Source organism: Daphnia magna, linkage group LG6 (genome assembly GCF_020631705.1).
Source record: "Daphnia magna isolate NIES linkage group LG6, ASM2063170v1.1, whole genome shotgun sequence".
Taxonomy (NCBI): domain Eukaryota; kingdom Metazoa; phylum Arthropoda; class Branchiopoda; order Diplostraca; family Daphniidae; genus Daphnia; species Daphnia magna.
The window spans coordinates 858,817-879,030 of NC_059187.1; the positions used below are offsets into that span (position 1 = coordinate 858,817).

Sequence of the window (20,214 nt, forward strand, 5' to 3'; positions counted from 1 at the left end):
TCTCGTCATCGTTCGATCTTCCACGACCGAAGTCGTTCGGCATTAAACCGGCCTTACATTACAACTCTCCCAGTCGCATCATCAAGTCGAGTTACATGCCCTCCATTTCGGAAGGTTATGCTTTCAACAATTCGCGGCCAACACCGCCGCCGTCTTCTCCGTACCGTCCGCTTCCATCGTCGATGTTTTCTTCGACGTTTGTCGGATCGGGTGGCGCTGGAAACCGAGCCGCAAGTGACGCTAGTTACCGTCGAATGAACGTTCGTAACACGGCCAACATAGATGTGGTGAATCGTCCGCCATCGCGACAGGACAAACAACCACGTCAACCATCGAATAGCAATTGCAGTAGCAGTAATCGATCAGAACCGTACGAGGCATCGCGTCCGCCAGCGTATAGCACCCCGATCCATCGTGATTTTACAGTCGGCACGTTGAAGCGTGGCCGCAAGGTAATCCGCCTTCAAACGAATCGTTTGCCCAGTCCGGAAACGATCGCCGCAGAGAAGCAAGAGCAAAAGAAGAGCGAGCAAGTTCCCGATGCCATAAAGAGCCTTGATATTTGCGAAGACAAGGAAGAGAAGAGTCCAAAATGTAAAACAGCCATCCGAACGTATGGCGGAGCAGAACGCACGCCGTTGCCGGTATCTCCGGTCGTGAACGGCATCGCCTCCGCCGGAGAGGGTCGCCATGACTCCTGGAGAAAAAATGAAGAAGAAGTACATGCTCTTGTCAAGAAAAGGTCCTCAAAAGACGATCGAGCCAACTATCCATCACAGCCGATTGGAGGAATCAGCTCCGCCTGTGACGGCGATCGCTGATCCTTCCGTCGTCAGTCCGCTCTCTATGCCCAAGCAAATGTCACCCGAGCCTTCGATTCGTGAGCCTCCGTTGGCATCAGCCAACAAGATGGGAGTCTCATCTCCCGTACCGATTCCAGCTGTTCGCGCTGTCAAAGCTACAGCTCCTTTACCTATGAAGCTCGTTAGTCCCAGCAAAGATTCAGGATTGGGCTCATCACCGGTGGTCCTCATACCGCCAGTTTATAATCCCCACTATCGCGATCCGAAAATCAAATTTATTCCTCGTCCGCAACAAAGTATGATTGATTTATTTAAGAGGTCCGTTGCGTTTGTATTGAAAAGTCCGTGATTCATATCCTCGGGAAAGAGTTTTCGGTCATTGCCGACTCACGCTGTGACTCATAGCGTCCGTTTTACAGACATCGTTTATCAGCCGTAACGGCTGTAGTTTGACAGGTGACGCCATATCGAGTTAGCACAACTCATAACGAGACGTGTGTCTTGGTCGCAATAGTTCGCCGAAAAGTCGGCCCCCAAGGGCCCTGTCCATCTCTCGGCCAACGGCGTTCATCTTTCCACGCTATCAATAAACGAACTTGTAAACTAGCGCTGTCCGACTATCGGCTATTTTTAAAGTCGACAGAGAGAAACGGCCTGTTAACATAGGCCATATACGTCTGTACGTTGCAAAACTACAACTGCGCACTTTGCGTCATCAAACAAAGTCGCAATATGTGTGTTTACTTTTTCGCTGAAGGTTTTCGCAATTTCTAGAAAACGACCTGCTGCTAACCGAAAAGACAAAATGTTGCGTGGGAACGAGAAACATTCACGAATCGTTTTTGTTAGCGAAACGAATGTTTTAGTTTGTTTAAGAAATTCGCTGCCCCGTGCAGAAAAAGATCGTTCTTCGCAAGTCTCGACTACCTTCCGAGCTTTGTGTTGTTGTTGCAGTAGTAGACAGCGTCTTTTCACGTGTTCCTGGATCCAAGCCAAAACCGCAGTAGGAAGGAGGTGATGGTCACGTCGGCCATGACATTGGGAAATCTAGAACAGCTAATCCAACATCGTCTATGTTGCTGTACACTTTGCATATAATCAATTGACTAAAACTATTCTCTTTTTTTCTTTTTCTTTTCTTTTTTATTATTTTGTTTCATTCCCAACGCTATTATGCAATTCGACCGGACGCCTGCTTCGACAACCGTTGATGATGTATTCATGTACTGACTGTTGCTGCTGTTGCTGGTTCGATTGCCCACTAATCAGTCTGCAATGTCAACTGCCACAAGAAATGCGAGAGGCACATGCCAAATCTGTGCGGAGTCAACCAGAAACTTTTGGCTGAGGCTCTCTCTTCAGTCAAACGAGGTGTGTATATCTTTCTATTCGTATCCGCCTCTTATACTTTCTTGTCGTGTCCTGGTACCACTTCCGGAGCGTCGACTCCAGCTGAGTTACACATTTCAATGATGCAGCCATCTAGACCCTTAAAGAATCGTGATCAATGATTCCTTTATCTTGTAGACACCATCATCGTTCATCGTCCATCATTCCCCCCACCACCACCCAACCTTTCCTTATCTATTTATTTTTTTGAATTCCCTACGTCTGGTCGACGTTTTCCTTGCCGTGATGCGTGACCCAAAATGCAATTCAATTCAAAGACGAATCGAATGTTACTTGCCAAGCACGCTGCCGCGTTACGACGTGATGCTGCTTGTCCGCATTGTTGGCACTTTTGATGTACATGTCCTGTCAGATATGTAAATGGTACTTGACTCTTTAACGTTCCATTTGCCCAACGTCACAACACCAAAATATCCCCCATTACGCAGCACAATTTCATAAGCATAGCCGTGCACGGTGCTTCGGGATTAGCTGTCATGATTATTCAAATGTTTGCTATCCAATAACAATTTAGGGAGCAGCAACAAGTCGCCGCCGACATCGGTCAAGTCGGAGTCATCGTCAAAGACGTCGAAGAAGTCGACCAAGAACTCGCAATCGACGACCCGTTCCAGTGAGGACACCACGTCTGGTGGCTCAACATCTTCAGCCGACGAGGACGAATCCACAGATTCGGACAGCGAGGGACGTACGGGGAAACGGCCTGGCTCGGCTGTTGTTGGCAGTAGCGTTAGTAATAATGCGACAACCAGTAGCACGTCCTTATCTTCGGTTCCAGCTCGTTGCGAACCGCCCATCAAGACGAAACCGAAATTCCGCAAGTACGGCTACGACGATTTCCAGTTGGTCAAAGTCCTCGGCAAGGGCAGTTTTGGCAAGGTAAACAAAGTCATCTTTTTCTAGTGTTCCACTATCGGTTAATGCGTGAACTATTTCTGTAGGTGATGCTGGCGGAGCTGAAAGGCACCGCTTCTTATTTCGCCATCAAATGTCTGAAGAAAGACGTGGTGCTCGAGGATGACGATGTCGAGTGTACCATGATCGAGCGCAAGGTGCTGGCACTTGGCACGAAACATCCTTATCTCTGCCATCTGTTCTGCACTTTCCAAACAGAGGTACGTAAATAGCGTGAATTGGAAATCAAATAAGATTGGCTATTATTAAATCAACTTGTTTTGCCGGTTCTGTTTGTGTTTTTTTGGGGGGGCAGTCGCACCTGTTCTTTGTGATGGAGTATTTGAACGGGGGCGATTTGATGTTCCACATTCAGCAGAGCGGTCGCTTCGAGCAGGATAGAGCCCGGTTTTACGCGGCCGAAATCGTCTCCGGACTCAAATTCCTGCATAAAAAAGGCATTGTCTACCGGTACGTTTTTAATTGTTAGATTTGAGTCATAAGTGATGAACAGTTTATCGTTTTGAAAACTATCGACAATGACGTATTAGTACTCTACCAATAATTGATTGAGCAAAAATTTAGGTATCGAAAAATCCATATCGCTTAGTATCATTATAACGAGAAAGGTGTTTGAATTGAATTGAAGGAAAGGATTTAAATGTTTAGTATAATTTAGCGATGGTATACTAATTTGGATGTTGATTACTTCAACCTCTTTTTTTTTAATGATGACAACTCAATTGAAAACGAAAACAAACTGTACAAAAGAGACCTGAAACTGGACAACATCCTGTTAGACTTTGAAGGTCATATCCGCATCGCCGACTTTGGCATGTGCAAACTGCAGATCTACCTGGACCGAACAGCCGATACTTTTTGCGGCACGCCCGACTATATGGCACCTGAAGTACGAAGAAATGAAGCTGCAAAAAGAATGTCTCCTTCTCCGATGTTTGCCTGCGTCCAATTGTTGAACCACCACGATCTTAACCGTTTGAGCATTAGCATAGCATTTACGTAATGTGCGTCATCTGGCCCTTATTGCGCGAGGCACAGAGATAGCGATCTAACCTTTAAACTAAGATGATTAGATTGACCCGCTTAACTGCACGACTAGCGTCTATTCAGAAAGCGAGGAGAATGGGGTTTGATTGGATGTTAGCGAACCAACCACATCGTGTGGTATTGACAGCTAACAAGACCTAACCGCTCGATTACAATTTTGACTCTTGTTTTGCATGTGATGGAATTCCGCGTGCCCTTTGTCGTGTAGCGATTTGAAGCTTGACAACGTCATGCTGGACGTGAACGGTCATGTTCGTTTGGCTGATATGGGTATGTGCCGCATGGATTTGAATCCTCAAAATCCCGCGTCCACCTTTTGCGGAACACCTGATTACATCGCACCGGAGGTCAGAACGCCAATCGAATTGCATGTCATTTTTTTTTATTAACAGTGGCTCCTAACACACTGATGAATGGTTCATTTCAATCGTATTCATTCTCCCCTTTTTTTGTATCCATTCTTGATTTTGTGTTGTTACGGCGCAAACGGAAATCCGGTGTAGATCATTAAAGGGCTCAAGTACAACCAGTGCGTTGATTGGTGGTCGTTCGGCGTCCTTCTGTACGAGATGGTGGTCGGACAATCCCCGTTTAACGGCTGCGATGAAGACGAACTCTTCTGGTGTATCTGTAACGAGCAGGCTTACTATCCTCGTTTCCTAGCCAAAGAAACTAAAGCCGTCCTTGTCCTGGTATTTATGAATTTATTTTATGTAAGGTTATTCAAAAGCATTTGATTAACACATTTTTGATGTATTTTTATCCCTTCGTTAAAATAATGAAAAAAATAAAATAAAAGCTCCTAGAAAAGGATCCTCAGAAACGATTGGGCACGTCGGGTTGCTCAGCCGGTGACATTGTCGACCAGCCTTTTTTCAAGACCATCAACTGGGACAAACTGGACCGTAAAGAGATTGAACCGCCTTTCAAACCTAGAGTGGTACGCGTCAATTTTCAGTTATTCCTTGCTGATATGATCAGATTAAATGTAGTTGAATTGTAACGAGAAAAGAAACTATGTGATTGACGTTTTCAAATTGATTTTGTTCTGTTTTTGTTCAGCGACACATCTTGGACGTCCAGTACTTTGACTCGGCTTTCACCATCGAGAAACCCCAGTTGACACCCGTCGACAAGGATATCCTGGCTTCAATGGACCAAACCCAGTTCCGAGGTTTTTCCTACACCAATCCAAACACCACGGACTGAAAACGAAGAAAAAAGATGCCGGAAAATGGGAAGAACTATCATTGCTACGTACAAAATTACGTAAAACATCCATTTTAGACGCATTTAGACGCATGGGAACGTGAATTTTGTCGGCTTGGACAGCCCGTTCAACCCTTTGAAGAATATTTTGGACTTTCTCCGTTTCGTACGTTCGTCCTGGTATCCAGTTGAGTAAAAATGCAAAAAACAAATGCAAAAAAACCAAAAATTAAATAATTAAAACAATAAAAAAATATATCTAAACAAAAAAAACAAAAAAAACCAAAAAAACAACATAAAAACCAAACCAAACAAATAAAAAAAAATTATCTGGTTTGCCTTAATGATCAGTGCTGACCTTTGTTGTTTTCCAGCCGTTTGGAAATTTGAGTCCATCGGTACAGTTTCGGAGGACTTTTTTTTTTTTTTTTAACCTGTATACTATTACAGTCCGCATTTGTTATTGTATTGTAGTCAACCTTCGGAATGACCGAATCCTCCCATACCCTACTCATACACCAATTTCGGTGATGCTCCCAGAGCTCGTTATATTCAACCTGAACTCTTTTTGATGTACAGTTTTCCTTCGCCCAACAATCCTTGTACTTTTGTTTTATTTACCAACTTGTTTGCTGCTGTTGTTTTTGGACTTAGGACCTGCAAGAAGATGACATCGAACTTTATCGATGCCTAGGTGCTTGCAGACACTTTTATCGCTATTATTACGTTAAAATTGTATTATAAGCCACATCACACACAATTTAAAGTGCTTGCTTGTCTAGAAATCTAATTTTTTTTTTTCAATTATTGTTTTTAAAAATAAATTGGATATTCATTTTTTTAATGCCGAAAAGAAAAAGAAATATACACACCCTATTCGGACACGAACTAAATCCTGCGAGAGCGTTTTTAACGTCTCATGTGCATTTATTAAATACGAGTAATTACATATACATATATAAACACGCTCACGCAATACATAGTATGCACATACAGTGCAAAAATTGACGAACTGGTTTGACTAAAAGAGACGCTTGGAATTGATACCATTGTTATTATGCCCGCGATTTTTAACTGCGTTCCACCTCGCACCGTTGCGGGACGTCGTGCAATATCATTACGGATTGCACTGAAGCAATTCGGATATTAATTTGTCGATATTTTCCTTTCTATACTTGTGTTTGTTCCCGTCAGGATCCTAGCTTCAGGAGTATTATTCTTATTTTTCTACAATGAACGATGCTCAATGCCGAGCAGAAGTTACGAATTTTGTTGTTGTTTTGTTTTGCAATTTTGCCAAGTTTCCCTTTTTGTTTTTGTTTTTGTTTTTTTTTCGATCGAATTTTTTTCATTGTTTGGGTATCATTTTATAAATGCAGTGCTATGCACATCATGTTTGTAATTATTAACGGAGCCCTCAACTGGACTCCTAAAAGTAGCTTTTCTTTCATTTGTCTGCCTTCCCGATTCTCTTTTTCTCTATCTAGTACATCGTTAATCAGTGTATATTGAATACACCGGTTTCTTATATACAATACTGTGCAAGTGTGTGGCTGCCATAACTAGTTCGATCCATTGAAACCATCTCGGTTTTTAAAAATGAAGAAATGCAATAGCAGGAAATCAAATCCGATACATCTCATTAAAGTAAAGAATTATGTTTCTTTTAAAATATATCAACCTATATCATACGTATCGGGAACCAAATTGATGACTACGGTTGCGGTTGTCCTATTTACCGACGCATTTAAAGTTCGTGATTAATGATGTTGCGATGGACTAGCATGCGCGGCTCCAGTTCAACGTCAGACAAAACCTTCTGGCAGCCCAGACCGCCAACCGCCATCAGAAAGTGCATGAAAAGATGCTACATGCTAGTTTAACGAGACGAACCTCTGCTGCACGCCGGTTAAAGCCAGTGCCAGCCGGCAACAGCGCATCGTCAAGCTAGAGACTTTTTTGGTAGTTTCTATCAGTGAATTCGGACGTAACTAAATAAAACTAATATTTACGCCAACGCCTGGATAGTTTTGCTGTATAATAATACCATTATTTGATTTAACAGTAATAGATACGACAAGAGTTAACCAGCACTGCTATGTATAATGTCAGTACTGTTGAACCCTGTTAAGTCTGAATTGAAAACACTGTTGGCGGTGCCTACGGACGCCTTATATACACTGCTTTTAGGCGTTGTATAGCAGTGTATCAACGGCAAAGGAATTTTCTGTTACCCCAGTCATGGAACTGCCAGTCAAGAATCAACATATTGTGAACTCCAAATGAATTGCATTTCAAACGACAAACAGTCATTGGTGACAGAACACAAAGAAAATGGATGATCCATTCAACTTGGAAGATGATGGTCTCATGCCTTTCATACATAGGATAAGCTCAGAGCAAATTATTTACAAATCTAAAAAAAATCAGTGTAAATTCATTGGCAAATATGTCATGGGAGATTTGTTGGGAGAGGGCAGCTATGGTAAGGTTAAAGAAGTTCTTGACACAGAGACATTGTGCAGAAAAGCTGTCAAAATATTGAAAAGGAGGAAACTAAGACGAATCCCTAATGGCGAGCAAAATGTAGAAAGGTATGGATAAAATTTTACTTGGTTCATGTAATGCCACTTTCTTACTTCTCGATTGGTTGCCTGATCATTTCAGGGAAATCAAACTACTACAGCAACTCAATCACAAAAATGTGATTCGTTTATATGAGGTCATGCACAATGAAGAAAAACAGAAAATGTACCTCATTTTTGAATACTGTGTGTCTGGTTTACAAGAATTAATTGACAGCACTCCCTTGAAGAAGTTTCCAATATGGCAGGCTCATGGGTAACATTTTCGTACTCAAATAACAAAACAAGCATCTTTTTTATACACTGTATTTTTTAACAGATACTTCTGTCAGCTGATAGATGGATTGGAATATTTACACAGTCAGGGAATCATCCACAAAGACATTAAACCAAGTAACCTATTGCTCACTACAGATGGTTTGCTGAAAATCTCTGATCTTGGAGTGGCAGAGGTAAAAATTCAAAGTTTGATGACATTATTAAAGTAAATATTGACAGCTCAAAATCTCAGGCTTTAGATATGTTTGCACTGGATGATCTATGCCAAACTAGCCAAGGATCACCAGCTTTTCAACCTCCAGAAATCGCCAATGGATTGGATTCATTTCCAGGATTTAAAGTTGATGTATGGAGTAGTGGTGTCACTTTGTAAGGCTTTCAGCTATCTAACTTTAGAGTTTAAAGTTTGCCAACAACATCGGTTGACTGTTGACATTGAATTTCCTTTATAAGGTTTAACATTTCGACTGGCAAATATCCTTTTGAAGGAGACAATATTTTCAAGCTATTTGAGAAAATCGGCGAAGGTGTATTTGAAATTCCTGAGGAAGTCGATGAGCTATTAAGTGACCTTCTCAGAGGAATGCTTCACAAAGATCCTTATCTACGTTTTTCTCTGCCACAAGTCCAGCACCATGGGTAGGCAGCAGTAGTAAAAGAGTGTTTGTACTTCGTTGATTTCTAAACTGTTGGCTATTACAATTTGATCAGATGGTTTATCAAGCGGCATCCGCGGACCGAGCCGTCTGTCCGTATTCCGCCATTGCGTGGAGACGAAAGTCGAAATATGACAGTGCTTAAATATTTAGAGTCGCATCATGGTAACAACTCAGATGAGGATGATTGCAGTGATTCTCATTACTTTACGGAACATGACTTGACAGGTAATGACATCGTAGCTTTTCTTCATTGGGTATTTAATTGACAGCCACTTTTTAAAAATTTTAGCTCAAAGATTACAGCAAGAATTGCAACAGCATATGCAGCAGCAAAACAGCCGAAGCGCTCCTCCTAGTCCCGGGACAGTGGCTGCGGCAGTTGGAGTTCCGTCGACCGAAACGCGGAGGTCACGGCGGAGAGACCGTTGGCGAGGAACGTTTAGGATTAGGAAATTGTCCGCGTGCAAACAGTCTTAACAAGTAAATAAAACTTACCAGGTCTTGCCTTTTTTTTTGTGTTTTAGCCGATGAAATGTTTTGCCTTCTTCGTATTTGCCGTAAATGAGAAATAATTGTAGGTGAAAGAAAATCGATGTTTGTCGTTACTAAAAATATCTGATTTGCTGTAAAATGGTCGTTATCTTGTCATCCAGTAATTTTGCCATCTGGCGCCATCTAAATGAACATTAATTAAAGAGTGTGATTTTGTCGTGTATTTATGTTCTTTTCGTGCTTTAGAAATTACAAATGTCGAAACTCAGTGGATACTTATTGTAGCCAAAACTTGAAAATGGCGCATCAATGTACTGTTGATTTTTCATGACTATGTAAAAATAAAAATGTACCACCATGAATGCCACAAAAAATGTTTAAGTTTCCAGTTTTAGCAATTAAGTGTCCACTTCCCAGTTTCCCCTTCAATCTTCTTCAAGTCTTCAACAGTTCAACTGCTGCTGGCCATCTGCAACTACAAGCTATAGCTATAACTATCAGGTTCAGGTATCAGCCCATTTGTCCACGCACGGGCACGGAAGACGGAAAAGTTTAAACAGGTTATCTTACAACAAATCGCAACGCCGCATTGATGATTATGGGTTTTTGTAGTCTGTATTCTGTAGACGACAAGACGTAAACTTAGCAATTCTCTCCGGAAAACGCCTGTTTTATTTGTAACTAGAGCTATATGAAGAGAAATTGCGTTCATTTGATGCCAAAATGGTATGTACCTCATGTCATTATAAAGCAAGAAATATCATTAACCCTATAAATATCCCAACAGTAGTTTAAAATAGTTATCTTCCAATGCCATATAATTTTAACCAAAAAAGTCATGATACAAGTTGTAGGAAATGTTTACACTTCAACCATTTATTTTGTTATTATTGTAGTAGGCAATCACAGTTTACATATAGACAAAATGATCCATCTTTAATATATACCATATTTTTTCAGAGTTTCTTCGGTTTTGGTCAAAGTGCTGAAATAGACATTATTCTGGATGGAGCAGCAACAAGAAGGACTGCAGAAGTGAAAACAGAAGATGGGAAAAAAGAAAGGCTGTTTTTATTCTTTGATGGGGAAAGCCTCTCAGGAAAGGTAATGTTAGATAATATTTACTACATATTGTAAAGTATAATATTATGTTATGCATAAATCCCTACATACTGATTTGCAGGTAAATATAACACTGAAGCGACCAGGCTACAAACTGGAGCACCAGGGCATCAAAATTGAATTTCTTGGTCAAATCGAACTCTACTATGACAGAGGGAATCAGCATGAATTTACTTCATTGGTGAAGGAGTTAGCTCGCCCAGGCGAGCTCCATCACAACACCAGTTATGATTTTGATTTCAACCAAGTGGAGAAACCATATGAGGTCTACACTGGCACAAATGTCAAGCTAAGGTAAAGGATATAAATTACTTGATAATTTTAGTACTAGCTCTAATAATGTCATTTTCAACAGATATTTCCTTAGAGTGACAGTAGTTAGAAGATTAACAGATATAGTCAAAGAAGTAGATTTAGCGGTGCACACGCTTAGTTCTTATCCGGAAATGAACAGCAGCATTAAAATGGAAGTCGGCATCGAAGATTCGTTACACATTGAATTTGAGTACAACAAATCCAAGTATGAAATTAAAGCGTATAATCTCTTGTTCGTCAACTGAACTATTTGACATTTCCCGTCTTCGTGTATGACAGGTACCATTTGAAAGATGTAATAGTGGGTAAAATTTACTTCCTCCTCGTGAGAATCAAAATTCGTCATATGGAAATTGCCATCATTCGAAGGGAGACAACAGGTTCTGGACCAAACGTCTTTAATGAAAATGAAACTATTGCAAAATATGAGATTATGGATGGCTCACCTGTTCGAGGCGAGAGCATACCTATAAGAGTATTTCTTGCTGGTTACGATCTAACGCCAACCATGCGTGACATAAATAAAAAATTCTCTGTTCGTTATTACCTGAATCTCGTTCTGGTTGACGAAGAGGAACGCCGCTATTTCAAGCAACAGGTAATAATACATTTTCTCCCTCTTTTCGTACAACTTATCATTACGAACGTTTATCTGAATTAGGAAATTACCTTGTGGCGAAAAGGAGATAGGATACGCAAATCCCTGCAAATGGCACCAGTACCAGTGACAACACCAACTAATGGTGAGAGTGACCAGCTGCAAGCGTTTGAGAAAATTCCAACACCTGTAAGTGAAGAAGCGTCTTTGGAAGATTCTCCAACAGAAGAACCTGCTCCAAATCCTGCGCCTTCTGAAGATATTCCCAGGGTAGAGTCTTATGCAGAAGGTGTCCCCACAGAGGATGCGTGAATGATTGGTATGTCATATGGCGCTTCACTCCCTTAAATATTTACTACGTTTATACGGCTTCCCCTATCTCTATCCTATGCCGCCTATTTGGGCGGCTTCATACTGCATATACTGAAAGAATTATGATGGTCGTCGGAAAGCTAAAAGATCGGTTGGATGTTAAATCACTGCAAGAGATCTATGCTGATGTTTTCTTTTTCTCTTAGCATTCCATATTTTTATTTTTATTTTTTTTTTTCTCAAAGAGCTGAAAGGAAATTTCTCTGAGTCAAAGCGTGAATCCACTGGTGTCTTCTTTGCTTGGAACATATGGGGGGAAAGGGAGAACAATAATAGTTTACATTTCCGTCGTGAAGAATCACCAGGAAACCCTGAAACGGCTGAGCAAAGTTATCGCGCATTTTTTACGAGCGTAGTCCATTCAAAACCTTCTTTGTTCTCCATCTCCTATTTTTGTATAATACTGCATTTTTCTTGTGTTTTCTTGATGGCCGGAATTTTATCAAATGTCAGCAAAGGCAAGTAAAAAATCCGATTACGGTCTCAATCTGTTATGTACAAGTGCGCATTCTTTTATCGATCGGGATAGCCATTTTGTTTTTCTTATTCATTATTCTCTTCTTCCTATTTCAGTTTGAGTAGTAAGTTTTTCGTCACATTTCAACTGATTTTTCCAATTCTCAGTTTCTGTTTGTCCTTAACGCATCCTCCGTAATTGAAGTTATGTAGAGATCTATGCGATATGGCAAATAGAAATATATACAGAGCTGTGAATCCTATTATTTAAGATTAAGATCACCTAGTTTAGAGTCTATGAAAAACTTAACTTTTTAGCAAACTAGTAATGACAGTTATCTCCAAAGGAGGCGCTGAAAGAGTTGCACATAAGGTAGTCTTGGAAACTATTGCAACCAGATGGCCAGAAACACTAGGCACAAGGAAGTCAATTAGATTGGTTTCCGGTCTTGATTTTTGTGCTTTCGGACGTCTCATTTTTCGGAAATTTCGTTGTCATAACGGCGTATCTATTATGCTTGTGTCACAACAAGCCAGCTGAAAATGGACATCAAGTTTCGTTTCGGAATAAGTGAAACTTCCCTCATGAAATGGAATGGTGGATAGCTAACCACTTCGAATACCTAACCAGTAGGAAAATTAAAATTATATGTCTGAACACATTGTTTAAAAACGTTTTGTATACTTTTGAAGATGATTTATCCTGCACTGCAATCTAGTGGCAATAAATTCAGCAAATTAGGGCATTCAACGGCTCCCTGTGTTCGCAAAGTTCCCGTTAGCCTTGTAGAAAAAAAAAATCACGCGTCATAATCAAATTTGAACGCTGATTTCGATTAAGTCATCGATTTTTTTGTTAAATCAGTCGTTTTTAAAATAAAATAAAACAAAGTGCTGTTAGCGCCTCAACTTTAGTTTTTGTTTTTTACGTTTAGTTCATAAACTATAAAGCCAATCGAAAAATAAACTTGATTTCGGTGACTGTCATTCAATTCTGAACCGAAATCATGTATTATAAGCAAAATTTGAAATTTGGCCTTCCCACTTTTGTCAAAATCATAATCATAATCAATATCATTTCAATAAAGATCATATCAAAATCCACTTTTTAACCACCACCTTTTTAAATTATTGATATCTTCGTCAAACCTATGGAACACCAAATTACCAGAGATAACTATCTATAATTACTTTTATAAATTAGTTATATCTGCAAATTACTCCCTATATATTTTCAGCACCCCAGGAAGCACCATTTATTTTTTTGTGCTGGAAATAATAAGCAACAAATACGCCATCTAGCGATCTCATTAGAATTATTCTGATTCTAATTTTCCTTCAAAGTTTTTTTTATCGATTTCATCGTTTCCGTAAAAACAAGTAGACGAATTTGTGACAGCAAGAGATTTGTTGGAGAGATGTTAGAGGGAGAAGCTAAGAAATGTTCAGTGCGTTCCGTTTTACATATTCTTTTGGCTACTCGTTAGTACACTCTATTTGCCATTTTTGCGTACCAACCTGAGGGACACTCATTTTCACGATACACACGATTGTTTGAAGGTTGATTTTCACTAGACGTCATTTGAATGGTTCAGTACAGTGTATTACGGAACGCCGTTTGACCCACCTTTTAATAGACAACTCTTTTTCGACAGTTGTCCGTTTATTTAGCAAATAAATAAATAACTTGTACTGCCATCTAGCGGTCAAAAATATAACTTGAAGGAGGGATTTCAACGACGCCTTCAAGGGAGGAGGGGTCTACAACATATTGAATTTATCGATCGATAGCCAGGTCGATTTCTATCGCCATTGTACTAGGGGCCCTCACTCCGTTCAGGAAGTTCCCGATAGGGTACGGCCTGGTCGCCAATTCGCCATAATATCTCGGAAACCGTTTGCTCTTCCGGCAAAACAGACTCCGTATACATGTCCTATGAGGCGTGCGCTGATCATCAACGCCTTCATCCCGCCTTCCCACTTTTGTCAAAATCGGCCAAAAACGACATCTCATGAAATTCTCCAAAAATCAGACGGCATAATCAAAATTAAACGCTGATTTCGATTTAGTCATTGGTTTTCTCGTTAAACTAGCCGTTTTCAAAATTAACGAAAACAGTGCTGTTGGCGAACCAATTTAATTTATGGTTTTTAATGTTTAAATAAAAAACTAAAAGACCGATAGAAAAATAAACCTTATTTCCGTGATTTTCATTCAATTCTGAATCTAAATCATGTATTTTAAGCCAAATTTGAAATTCGGTCAAAAATGAAAAAGTGGAAAGGGTATAGCCTTTCCACTTTTGTCAAAATCGGCCAAAAATGACATCTCTTAAACTTCTCCAAAAATCAGACGGCATAATCGAAATTGAACGCTGATTTCGATTTAGTCATTGGTTTTCTCTTTAGACTAGCCGTTTCAAAAATTAACGAAAACAGTTCTGTTAGCGCACCAACTTCATTTATGGTTTTTAACATGTAAATGAAAAACTATAAGACCAATAGAAAAATAAACCTGATTTCCGTGATTTTCATTCAATTCTGAATCTAAATCATGTATTTTAAGCCAAATTTGAAATTTGGCCAAAAATGAAAAAGTGGGAAGGGTATAGCCTTTCCACTTTTGTCAAAATCGGCCAAAAACGACATCTCTTGAAATCCTCCAAAAATCAGACGGCATAATCGAAATTGAACGCTGATTTCAATTTAGTCATTGGTTTTCTCTTTAGACTAGCCGTTAAAAAAAATTAACGAAAACAGTTCTGTTAGCGCACCAACTTCATTTATGGTTTTTAACATGTAAATGAAAAACTATATAACCAATAGAAAAATAAACCTGATTTCCGTGATTTTCATTCAATTCTGAATCTAAATCATGTATTTTAAGCCAAAATTTGAAATTTGGCCAAAAATGAAAAAGTGGGAAGGGTATAGCCTTCCCACTTTTGTCAAAATGGGCCAAAAACGACATCTCTTGAAATTCTCCAAAAATCAGACTGCATAATGGAAATTGAACGCTGATTTCAATTTAGTCATTGGTTTTCTCTTTAGACTAGCCGTTTCAAAAAATTAACGAAAACAGTTCTGTTAGCGCACCAACTTCATTTATGGTTTTTAACATGTAAATGAAAAACTATAAGACCAATAGAAAAATAAACCTGATTTCCGTGATTTTCATTCAATTCTAAATCTAAATCATGTATTTTAAGCCAAATTTGAAATTTGGCCAAAAATGAAAAAGTGGGAAGGGTATAGCCTTTCCACTTTTGTCAAAATCGGCCAAAAATGACATCTCTTAAACTTCTCCAAAAATCAGACGGCATAATCGAAATTGAACGCTGATTTCGATTTAGTCATTGGTTTTCTCTTTAGACTAGCCGTTAAAAAAATTAACGAAAAAAAGTTCTGTTAGCGCACGAACTTCATTTATGGTTTTTAACATGTAAATGAAAAACTATAAGACCAATAGAAAAATAAACCTGATTTCCGTGATTTTCATTCAATTCTGAATCTAAATCATGTATTTTAAGCCAAAATTTGAAATTTGGCAAAAAATGAAAAAGTGGGAAGGGTATAGCCTTCCCACTTTTGTCAAAATGGGCCAAAAACGACATCTCTTGAAATTCTCCAAAAATCAGACTGCATAATGGAAATTGAACGCTGATTTCAATTTAGTCATTGGTTTTTTCTTTAGACTAGCCGTTAAAAAAAATTAACGAAAACAGTTCTGTTAGCGTACCAACTTCATTTATGGTTTTTAACATGTAAATGAAAAACTATATAATCAATAGAAAAATAAACCTGATTTCCGTGATTTTCATTCAATTCTGAATCTAAATCATGTATTTTAAGCCAAATTTGAAATTTGGCCAAAAATGAAAAAGTGGGAAGGGTATAGCCTTTCCACTTTTGTCAAAATCGGCCAAAAATGACATCTCTTAAACTTCTCCAAAAATCAGACGGCATAATCGAAATTGAACGCTGATTTCGATTTAGTCATTGGTTTTCTTTTTAGACTAGCCGTTTCAAAAATTAACGAAAACAGTTCTGTTAGCGCACCAACTTCATTTATGGTTTTTAACATGTAAATGAAAAACTATAAGACCAATAGAAAAATAAACCTGATTTCCGTGATTTTCATTCAATTCTGAATCTAAATCATGTATTTTAAGCCAAAATTTGAAATTTGGCCAAAAATGAAAAAGTGGGAAGGGTATAGCCTTCCCACTTTTGTCAAAATGGGCCAAAAACGACATCTTTTGAAATTCTCCAAAAATCAGACTGCATAATGGAAATGGAACGCTGATTTCAATAGGCCTAAATGTAAACAAACACTACACCTAATTTGAAGAATAAAAAAACAAATGCATTGGAAAATGGAAAATAGCCATAGCTGGGGAATCAGGTTTTATTTGTGGTTATAGCAGATAAGGGTTCATCAAATTCCAAGTCAAAATGTTAACACCCAGTTTTTTACTATCCGGGCAAACGAGGCAAATGAAAGAACGATTTATCAACGAAAAATGTGTTACATCATTTTATTTTCGAAGCCTGAATCCAGAAATTGGGTTCTATCACCTGAGCGGTTGGCAATTCGTTTACTGAGCCTGCGTGCAACGTTCAGCACAAACCGTTAAAATAGTAGAATACATACATATGGTCATACAACAACCGGATTTTTGAAAAAAAAGGTAAAATAAGATAAAGAAAAAAAAAAAAAAAGCTCATCAAGCAATAGGTAATATACAGCAGCATTAATGCAGCGTTCTAAAAGCTATCCGCTGCTACCGAAGAACTCCATACTTCGGCTGCGGTGGACCTCGATTGCACATCACCAGTTGTTCCACGGCTTTAGGTACCAGTGACAGTTTATGACGTACCTCGTCTGGCAACGCTTCTTTGGTGTTGAAAATTTCGGCGCTGCTGTGCTCGGAGTGACTGAAAACAACGGTGCTCGAATTTGGAGCTATTGCAATTCGTGAACCATCGTTGAAATGGACTTCCACATCTCCTGTTGAAAAAACAAAACACATTTAACATTACCACACATTTTTTCTTTAAAAAACTCTGTAGTGCTCGTGCTAACCTGAGGATTTCTGGATAGCTCGGCCGATGCCGAACACTTCAACTGTGCGGGTTATATTAACCAGTTTAGGGTGATCTAACCGCCGGAGAGATGAGGTTTTACCAGAATTATTGACGGCGCTGCGAACGGATCCGTCAAAGGATTTCAAACCGCTAAGCACAGGTTCCGTTACTTGATTCTCTTTGTTGCTACACGACTGTTTGTTTGAGCTTGGAGCCATCGGCTTTCGTCCGATAGTAATTGGAAAGAATGGAAGAGAGCCATTGGCTATCGGCAGCGAGGCAAGCTGATTAACGACTTCCTCAACCCGTTCACAGTGAGCTAAACACTCTTTCAGGTGGTGCCACAAGTCTCTTATGCTTTCGCGGTCTAGGTGTGGTTCCTCATTTTTCAATGTCAGTGTTGTCGTTTGACCGCTAGGTTCTGTTATCTGAAGGCCATTTGTAGTACGTGTCATTTTCCATCCAGAATAGAAGAGCGCTTCAAAGTCGGCATTAGGTCCGTTCTCCATTAAAAGGCACTTGGCACGATCGCTATACAAAATTACTTTTGGCGTCTTTGCTTTGACCAGACTTACAAACCTAAATAAATAATAAACAATTGTCCGGGTTTCGATTATAAAGTTCAAGTTGGCAATACTGGTAAACAACTAACCTAGAGGCATATAGATACTTTTTCCAGTGTTCAGAAGGAAGATTTTCATAACAGTAGATAGCATCTGACCCTTTTGAAGGCAATGGTGGAGGGACATCAGCTACCGGTATACCTTTGCCATTATTAGGCTGATACAGAACGATCTAGTCAAGTTTTCAGACAATATTAGTAATTGAACTTTCAGATATAGGAAGGCGTAATAGGAAAATATTGACTCACTCTCATTCCATCACCAGAGATTCGACAAACATCTACAATACGCTCTGCACCACTTCGTGTTCGAATGAATTCAAGGCAAATTTCGCCTTGTTCAAGAATGGAACATACAGCATTCTTTGTTCGCTGTCTAGTAGCTTTCAGGCGAGCGGTAGAAAGTGGTGGAGTCAGTTCGTTTAGGCAGCGACTCCTATTAGATGGGTTAACCGGATTCGGCTTTGGTGGTTTCGCAGCATGGCACTGGCAGCTGCCAGCATGCGAACACATGCTTTGACAGGGAGAGTGATGGCTGCAATGCGTACTTCTATTGTTAAAGCTGTGCTGGCAAGGGTTATGGTGGCAACTGTGTCTTCCGCACTGATCGTCACATTGTCTCTCTCGAGAAATTGCAGTTGGTAATGCAGTTTCTATGCAAGGTTCACCCCAAGATTGAACTTGACGATTCCTAATTTCGGAATGCATTCGGCCGTCTGGTAAAGAATGAGTGCTGCAAACAAAAAATGAGAAAATTAGAAATCGAAAATTAAGGAGAAAAGACAGATCTTTTCACTTACGAGGTTTTATTGCTGGTGGAAGTAGATTTGGGCAAGGCTAAAATTGGACCTGTATTCACTTCTCTGTTACTGTTACACCGTCGCAGCTTCGGCAGCATAGGTGTTTGTAGTTTAATGGAAGGGGCCATCAGGGACGGTACAGTCGACATAGTGAAAAGGCCGCTGTCAGTATCATTACGGTTACGTTTTTTCATAAAAGGGTGTTCCATCACTTCCATTAAAGACGGTCTTTCTTTCGGATTCTTCTTTAGAAGTCGCTGGATCAGATCTTTGGCCTCTACTGACATTGTCACTGGCAACTAGACCGTTCATAAGAAAAAGTACCTAAATATGCAACTTGACAGCAAATAGCTACCTTATAGTCGGCCATTACAACGCGTGTCAAAGTCGATTTCACAGCATCGGTGTCAAAGGGAGGCCGTCCTACTAGTAGAGTATACAATAAACAGCCAAGACCCCAAACGTCTGCTTCGAAACCATGCGAGCTGCGCGTAGCAACCTACAAGAATTCCGTATTTTATGTCAATACATAAATAGATCTGGATGTAAAACAAGCATTACCTCTGGAGATATATAATTGGGAGTTCCGCACATCGTCATGTGTTTTTCATCTGGTCGAGAAAGTTGTGTGGCAAGACCAAAATCTGCTATTTTCTGTTTTCAAATAATTTCTTTTAAAATTTTATACCAATAAAGGTGGCAAAAAGGAAGACTTACAATTTTCATTTCTTTTGTTAAAAGTAGATTAGCCAATGAGAGATCCCTGTGAAGGATGTTGTGTGAATGTAGGTAAAGCATTCCCTCTAACAACTGAATCATAACCTCACGTGCCTCATCCTCATTGAGTGGATGACCCAAAGATTTCAGATAGCGTTGGAATTCACCATTTTCACACAAGTCCAAAACTAGGTACACAAAGTCACTGTCTTCAAAAAAGGCATGAAGTTGAAGAATTGATGGATGGCTAAGCCTGGAATGAATAGCCACTTCTTGTCTTACTCTGTTGACCATACCAGCAGCCTGCATCAGCTTCTTGTTTATCTGTCAGATTGGTAATTACATTAAAAATGACTATAAAGGAATATTATTGTATCACGAAAAATACCATTTTAATTGCGACCGGGATACCATTTGTTTTGCAGATAGCACGATGAACAGAGGCAAAACCTCCTTTGCCCACCTGTTCGTAGAATTCATAGTCCTGCAAAGAAAATTTACTTGTTTCTCTTAGGATTACTTTACCGATTTCAAATCACCTTACCTCTATAGAATTTCCGAAATCTGTCATTTTAATCTCGGCAGTGTCTACAGAAAGTTGTTAATCACGACGTGATAAAAAGAAATGCACCCTGAGGTAAGATAAACATACATCGCTAACCGTCACCATAAACATCAATACCCACTGCACAATGGCAGACCAAGCCGCCGTTTTTGAATAGTTT

The 20,214-nt window shown here is 39.6% G+C and overlaps 3 protein-coding genes and 1 long non-coding RNA gene across 9 annotated transcripts in view; 2 read left to right on the forward strand and 2 right to left on the reverse strand.

The window, feature by feature from the left end:
- The window catches only part of LOC116924818 (putative protein kinase C delta type homolog), a 42,059-nt gene extending 35,787 nt beyond the window's left edge, over nucleotides 1–6,272 (forward strand). For 4 of the 5 annotated variants that reach the window (XM_032931390.2, XM_032931389.2, XM_032931391.2 and 1 more), the window contains 8 exons: nucleotides 2,073–2,174; nucleotides 2,728–3,092; nucleotides 3,155–3,328; nucleotides 3,424–3,578; nucleotides 3,879–4,017; nucleotides 4,679–4,867; nucleotides 4,975–5,115; nucleotides 5,238–6,272. In XM_032931390.2, the coding sequence (XP_032787281.1) occupies nucleotides 2,073–2,174; nucleotides 2,728–3,092; nucleotides 3,155–3,328; nucleotides 3,424–3,578; nucleotides 3,879–4,017; nucleotides 4,679–4,867; nucleotides 4,975–5,115; nucleotides 5,238–5,384 (1,412 nt within the window). In that variant the 3' untranslated portion in view covers nucleotides 5,385–6,272. Of the gene's footprint in view, nucleotides 1–2,072; nucleotides 2,175–2,727; nucleotides 3,093–3,154; nucleotides 3,329–3,423; nucleotides 3,579–3,878; nucleotides 4,018–4,383; nucleotides 4,523–4,678; nucleotides 4,868–4,974; nucleotides 5,116–5,237 lie in introns of all 5 variants that reach the window. The other variant, XM_032931393.2, reaches the window with a different exon arrangement.
- Nucleotides 6,273–7,290: 1,018 nt separating this feature from the next.
- On the forward strand, nucleotides 7,291–12,513 carry LOC116924833 (CBL-interacting protein kinase 16). Its single transcript, XM_032931408.2, has 12 exons — nucleotides 7,291–7,978; nucleotides 8,052–8,225; nucleotides 8,289–8,421; nucleotides 8,481–8,617; nucleotides 8,702–8,887; nucleotides 8,960–9,132; nucleotides 9,197–9,273; nucleotides 10,360–10,503; nucleotides 10,583–10,815; nucleotides 10,877–11,041; nucleotides 11,116–11,434; nucleotides 11,498–12,513. The coding sequence occupies exons 1-12, from the start codon at nucleotides 7,719–7,721 to the stop codon at nucleotides 11,744–11,746; spliced, it is 2,250 nt and encodes a 749-aa protein (XP_032787299.1). The 5' UTR covers nucleotides 7,291–7,718; the 3' UTR covers nucleotides 11,747–12,513.
- Nucleotides 12,462–13,941, reverse strand: LOC116924834. The gene is made up of 3 exons (XR_004395196.2): nucleotides 13,781–13,941; nucleotides 12,948–13,045; nucleotides 12,462–12,885 (listed from the first exon to the last, which is right to left on the reverse strand). It is a non-coding gene; the product is annotated as an uncharacterized LOC116924834 (long non-coding RNA).
- A 2,843-nt stretch (nucleotides 13,942–16,784) lies between these two features.
- Nucleotides 16,785–20,198, reverse strand: LOC116924837 (serine/threonine-protein kinase PLK4). Of its 2 annotated transcripts, none has more exons than XM_032931414.2 (10): nucleotides 20,034–20,198; nucleotides 19,878–19,973; nucleotides 19,490–19,813; nucleotides 19,334–19,426; nucleotides 19,128–19,271; nucleotides 18,773–19,071; nucleotides 18,222–18,465; nucleotides 18,003–18,145; nucleotides 17,349–17,929; nucleotides 16,785–17,273 (listed from the first exon to the last, which is right to left on the reverse strand). In XM_032931414.2, the coding sequence occupies exons 1-10, from the start codon at nucleotides 20,058–20,060 to the stop codon at nucleotides 17,047–17,049; spliced, it is 2,178 nt and encodes a 725-aa protein (XP_032787305.2). In that variant the 5' UTR covers nucleotides 20,061–20,198; the 3' UTR covers nucleotides 16,785–17,046. The 2 variants fall into 2 exon arrangements, with proteins under 2 accessions (XP_032787305.2, XP_032787304.2); XM_032931413.2 differs by having other exon boundaries at nucleotides 18,222–18,705.
- Nucleotides 20,199–20,214: the final 16 nt, after the last annotated feature.